Here is a 6000-nt window from a genome sequence, read left to right as displayed (position 1 = left end):
CGTGTTCGCTGCTCGACCAGCTAAGCGGCGTTCAGTATCAGATTCTGACGTAATTGTCGCGTGCACCGCATTTCATACTGCCTCTCGAGCGCGTCAGTATTTGCATGTGATTTGCATACAGTCATTTGGACTGGCGTGAGCCAATAGGACTTCAGGAAAGGTTGGAAGGGAAGGAGTTCCCATAACGGAGAAATGTCTCTGTGATGTCTCGTTCCCGCTCTCAGGTTAGGCAAGATTAGGCAATTATCACAAAACCGTGATAGTGAGTTATTTCCGTTTTACCAGGAAAATAAGCATTACTCATAATGTTACCTGGCACGGTGTATCCCATGATTTCATTTTCTCTATAAAAAAAAAAAACTGTTTTCTAAACTGTTTAATGTGTCACACAAAACAACCCCAAAGGGAGTTTCTGCTTATTAGCAGAAATCAGTAAAGAAAGCCAAAGTTTCTGGGTTAGTTCAAATATTGCGCTGATGCATCTTAATGAATTGCAAACGTCCAATAAGAAAAAAAAAAAAAAAACACTTTCTGGCTATAAATTAGCCATCGGAATAAACAAGTACAGAAAAAGCCTTACTATCTCTAATAATGAAGTACAAATAGAATTAAAATGACCTATAATATTATTATTAAAACAGCCATTTTAATATGAAGTAAACAAGCATTCACAGCATTTACAAGCAATTATCATATCCAACAAATAGGGAAGCCACAGTGCAACTGCAACAACAATACATTTATGAGCAGCGCGCAAAAACAACTCTTCTGCGTCATGAGTAAAACACAACAAACTCTTCATTTAGCAGCATCTCAGTCAGCTGTGCCAAGCTCAACACAGCTCTATTGTCCAGACATGTCTGACTCATTATAAGTTTACACCTCACACACTGCACAACAGACATCTGCGGTTACTATTTCAATACTCTTACTAGAATTTACTAATAGCAACTTTGCACAATGTGTTAAGCAGCACTCATATACATTTTTTTTTTTATTCTGTGTGGTTAATTTACTTTTCCTTTAGGTCTTAAAGGAATAGTTCACCTAGACATGAAAATCAGGCCATCCAAGATATAGATGAATTTGTTTCTTCATCAGAACAGATTTGGAGAAATTTAGGCATTACATCACTTGCAAGATGTTAACTGATGGACTGGAGTGATGTGGATTATTGTGATGTTTTTATCAGCTGTTTGGACTCTCATTCTGACGGCACCCATTCACTTCCATTGGTGAGACAGTGATGCAGTGCTCCAAATCTGATGAAGAAACAAACTCATCTACATCTCGGATGAGCTGAGGGTGAGGACAATTTCAGCGATTTTTATTTTGGGGTGAACTATTCCTTATTTTTTTTATTTCCATTTTCTAGGCATACATACATATTTTGCTGCGTATATTTTTGTGCATTTGATAAATAAACCTCGATATGTGCAACACTGATCAGTATTTACAACAATTCGAAACTGGGAGATCACATACAATAATTTCATTTCACTTTAGCCAAACCGCTCACGTTTTTAGATTGAACACAAAACGCATTAATCTGAATATTTATAAAATGCACTCCAATCCACACAAAAAAACAAATACTATGATGGGCCCCTGATGTGTACCATCATACTAAATAACTATTATAATCATAGATCATTGTATTTAGATGACACACAGTGCATGGCCAATAAATTATGGTATTAATACGGTAAATAAATACTAAAAACGCATGGTACAATCATGGTGCATGTTCAAACAACCTACCATAGTACATACCCAAAAACATGGTAATACCACGATGCACGTTCATAAACAAGGTAGTAACACTGCATATTTCCATACCACGATATTTACTAAAACATATTACTAATGATGCAAATAGACGAAATGCGTCTGTGCACTGTTTGTGGCTGGACAAACACACTACTTGTTTTTTACCCAGTCAAATATTTTAGACACAGCGACACGCTGTCAGCACTGCTTCACTAGTGCTGATGGATCCTGAATGCTGCCTAGCTAGAGAGCGATTCTGGGTTGGTGTGGCCCCAAACAGCCCCAGCCCGGACCTCACCGTGTCTGCAGCGCTGCCGGGGTTCAGCGCGCTCTCCTCGGCGGACAGAGGGTGGCAGATGTCCTGGATGGACTTCTGTCCGGAGGAGGCCAGTGATCGGGGGGCGCCAGCACTCATCGCGCTGGTCGGCTCTGATCGCGCAGGTGTTTTTATTTCACAGCCGCACGATCCGAGACGGCAAACATCTGTCAGCTGACCGCCACCACGCAGAAGCGGAACTACGCTTGTCAGCTGACTCTCAGCGGAGACGCACACTTCCGGAAAAACACCACAACGCCTCTTTTCAAATTAAACGTCACTCCTCGCTTTTTTGCGTAAAAGGATACACTGAGTTATATCAAATATTAATTCCTGATACCGATTTTTCCCCGTTTCTCTGATCTGTATCCAAGGCCATATTCAGTTGTTGTGTACATCATTCCCAGAAATTAAGAGAGAAACTATGAATCTGTGAACGAAGCGCCCGAAACGCCGCAGGCTGGCGGCAGCTGCTGCTCAAAACGATGTAATTGCAACGAAAACTCTACTAAAAGTAACCTACAAGTAATCAAACAGCGTTAAATATGAAGGTTGTGTAAAATGTTATCATATGGAATGCTTGTTTGCGTGTTATTAGGCAAAACATGCATACCAACATTTATCAAACATGAACCTACATTATAAAATCAGTCAAAACTATACGGTTTACCAGATCAACACCATCTAGCGGTGTTATATATAATATATATTGTGTGTGTGTGTGTGTGTGTGTGTGTGTTAAATATATTTATATATAACATAAAATATAAGAATATAAATGCATATGCATGTAAATATTTCCAAAATATATGCTGTATGTGAGTGTATGTATATACACATAATAAATATACACAGCACACACACATATATTATGTAAACAAAAACTTTTATTTTGGATGCGATTAATCGCGATTAATCATTTGACAGCACTATTATATATGCTGTTATGCATACACAAAATAAAACAGCAAAAAATAACAAAACAAGTAAAAAACATTAACAAAATAAAAGTAAAATTAATAAATGTGAGACAAACAAACAAATAAATCAAACATGTTTTGTTTGCTAAGATCACGTGACCAGGCGACTTCTGAAGCAGCGCTTCAAAACAAAAGATTGACGAATGTTTCGAAGCTTCATGAATCATGATTGGAAAGCGGCCATCAGTGGTTCCCAGTGCCGCCGCTGGAGGCAGTAATGCGCTGCTGAGGCTCTGGCCGAAAGCCTGAAACTAACACAGAAGAAGATTCATTCCGCACATGTGCACTGCAGTGCTTTGAGCAGCGTGGGCTTCGAGGATGGGCAGCAACAAGGTATGTTTTAGGCATTTATAAGTAAAATGTTGTGGACAACATTTTAGTACTAGCTTTTACAGACTGATTTTTGTTTAGATTAATCCAACTAAAAGACTGAAGCTTTGAACTGACCCAATGATTAAGCACACTACCCATCTGACCCTGCACTCAGGGGAACGATTATTTACTCTTATATGAGGGTCAGTATAACGCGTTGCCATGATTCTGCTCGAAGTTTAGCTGTTGCTGAACATTTTCTTCCTTGTGCTTTCCTTTCAGACAAAGACCGGAGACACGTGGAGGATTCGTCTGCTTGTGTGCTTCATCATGAATAATGTGATTTGGTGAAGAAGTTGTGCCTGTTTGCGTCTGTTATGGTGTGAGACTTGCATGTTGTACTTCTGTTCTGTGGAATCCAATACATTTGGTTTGATACAGTCTTTCTGTAATTGGGTGACTCGGATGCTTCATGCAATCGTAGGAAAACCTCAAATAATGCTAACAATAAAACACACAATAAAGAAATTCTGGCTGAAGTTACGTTCATGTTGTAGGTTATGCTGTGAATCTTTGTTTTCAGAAAACTGCGTGCTAAATATGAATTTAGGCATCACAACATTGTGTAAGTGTTTATAACTATTTAATGTAAGTACTACAGTAACACAGGTGGGACCCATGGAGAACTGAGTATTAACCAGAGGATGTGAATGAGTGTGATCACTGTGATGCAGTTTATTTGCGTTGGAGATATCTGAAGATAACCAATAGGGTGCTGTTGCATTGTGCATCTCAGATATCTGGTGCATCCATCAACTTCCTTCAAGAAAACGTATCTAATAAAGCTTTTCCTTTCATTCAAGGGACATTCCCCATAATAAGCAATACAAAACCAACTAACTGGCTTCTTAAAGGTTCTTTTTCAGTTTAATTCTGATGTTTATTGCTGAATATAAACCCCCGCGCGTTAGCGGAACAGACGCGTCCTCCAGTGCAGCAGGCGGCGCTGCATCACAACAGCCGCAGCAGAACGAGACTCCTGCGTGATGGGGACACGCTTGAAACAATAGCGATTTACAATATTGGTGTTTTCTTACATTGTTTTCAACAGTTGCTGTGTTTATTTTCAAACTCAGTAAATGCAATTGCCGTTATTAAATTGTTTAAATAGACGGCTTTATAAGAGCAACGTGCCATTGCATTATAAAAGCATTGTTTAGTCATTACCAGTGTTGGGGGTAACGCATTACAAGTAACGCAAGTTACGTAATCAGATTACTTTTTTCAAGTAACTAGTAAAGTAACGCATTACTTTTTAATTTACAAGATAATATCTGAGTTAATTTTTTTCCAATTTATTGACTGACAGCTCTCCTGTCCCCATGTTGAGAGAAATCAGATGTTACTCTAGTTCTAAAATAAATATGAATATGCATTAATTCATCTCACTCACAAAAAAAACAAAAACGCAGATTCAGTATTCCTCAAAATGAATAAAAATAACGCAACTCAGAATATGACGCAAACCTGCAATAATTAAATGTTAAACAACACAAATATCCTTGTATTTAGTCCCATTCTATTAACCAATGTCTTCGATGATCCAGTTCAACCGTACTAATAAGCACAAATTACTCTAGACAAACATTTGTGTGTCTTTGTTTATTGCTGAAGTGTTGAAATGTCTTCTTCTGCATTCTACTGTACGGACGTAAATTTACTTTCCGTTCAGTCTGAGGCTTATTCATTTCACTTTTGGTGTGAAAAGGCTTTTATATTTGCCAAAAATATAACTTTTTTATTTTAAAAACAAACAAGCAAGCCCTGTCCAGATTTAAAAAGTATCGCAAAAGTAACGTAACGCATTACTTCCCATACAAAAGTAACTAAGTAACGTAATTAGTTACTTTTTATGGAGTAACGCAATATTGTAATGCATTACTTTTAAAAGTAACTTTCCCCAACACTGGTCATTTATCTTTGCAGTGTCGTAATATTTGTATTCAAAGGTGCTGCGGGTCTTCAAAGATCTGCATAAGACCAGAAGACATGTTTTTAGAGATGATGACCGAGCTCTGACAGGTGTCAATAAACCTACACCATACGCTAACAACAATTGTCTACATACTTGAATTACATATTTAAATTCTTTACATATCAGCTCACAACATTTTTTTTATTTCTTTTATTATTATTACTTTTTGTTTTCTTTATTTTAGTGTTGATGCTTTTGTTTGGACTGTTACTTTTCAGCAAAATAATTTCTGTCCCGTTTGTATGTTGTTGTTTTTTTATCTTTGCGTTCTGAAAAAAAAACATTTTTTTTAAGTATTTATTATTATTACTATTGCTGTTGTTACTATGTCTTAGTTAAAGTCTCATACACGTTTTTTTACTCCTCTGGACATGAAGCTGCCAGGTTAAAAATAAATGAAGAATTAAAAAAAAAAAACGAGAATGAAACATTTGATATGATTAAACTAGATATTAAGACTTCTGTCTGCTCTTGGAGGCTTCTAGGCAAGAATATCTATTAAACTCATTCTTTCAGATGCTCAAAGTGGCCCGAGCGGTTGAAACCATCCTTCGTGAAAATGTGATGCAGGGAGAGCATGTGGAGCA

General features: G+C 37.4%; 1 protein-coding gene and 1 long non-coding RNA gene across 2 annotated transcripts in view; one reads left to right on the top strand and one right to left on the bottom strand.

Moving 5' to 3' along the window:
* LOC107702597 (sorting nexin-30) overlaps positions 1-2306 on the bottom strand; it is a 25797-nt gene extending 23491 nt beyond the window's left edge. Inside the window, exon 1 of the mRNA XM_016504966.1 lies at positions 2069-2306. Within this exon, the coding sequence (XP_016360452.1) occupies positions 2069-2185 (117 nt within the window). The 5' untranslated portion in view covers positions 2186-2306. The remainder of the gene's footprint in view (positions 1-2068) is intronic.
* An 896-nt stretch (positions 2307-3202) lies between these two features.
* On the top strand, positions 3203-3892 carry LOC107702574 (uncharacterized). The gene is made up of 3 exons (XR_001635776.1): positions 3203-3399; positions 3478-3581; positions 3661-3892. It is a non-coding gene; the product is annotated as an uncharacterized LOC107702574 (long non-coding RNA).
* Positions 3893-6000: the final 2108 nt, after the last annotated feature.

The sequence above is a fragment of the Sinocyclocheilus anshuiensis genome, unplaced genomic scaffold (genome assembly GCF_001515605.1).
Source record: "Sinocyclocheilus anshuiensis isolate Anshui unplaced genomic scaffold, SAMN03320099.WGS_v1.1 scaffold210, whole genome shotgun sequence".
Classification (NCBI taxonomy): Eukaryota; Metazoa; Chordata; class Actinopteri; order Cypriniformes; family Cyprinidae; genus Sinocyclocheilus; species Sinocyclocheilus anshuiensis.
The sequence above is the reverse complement of the archived record's forward strand: the minus strand, read 5'-3'. Positions and strand labels throughout refer to the sequence as shown.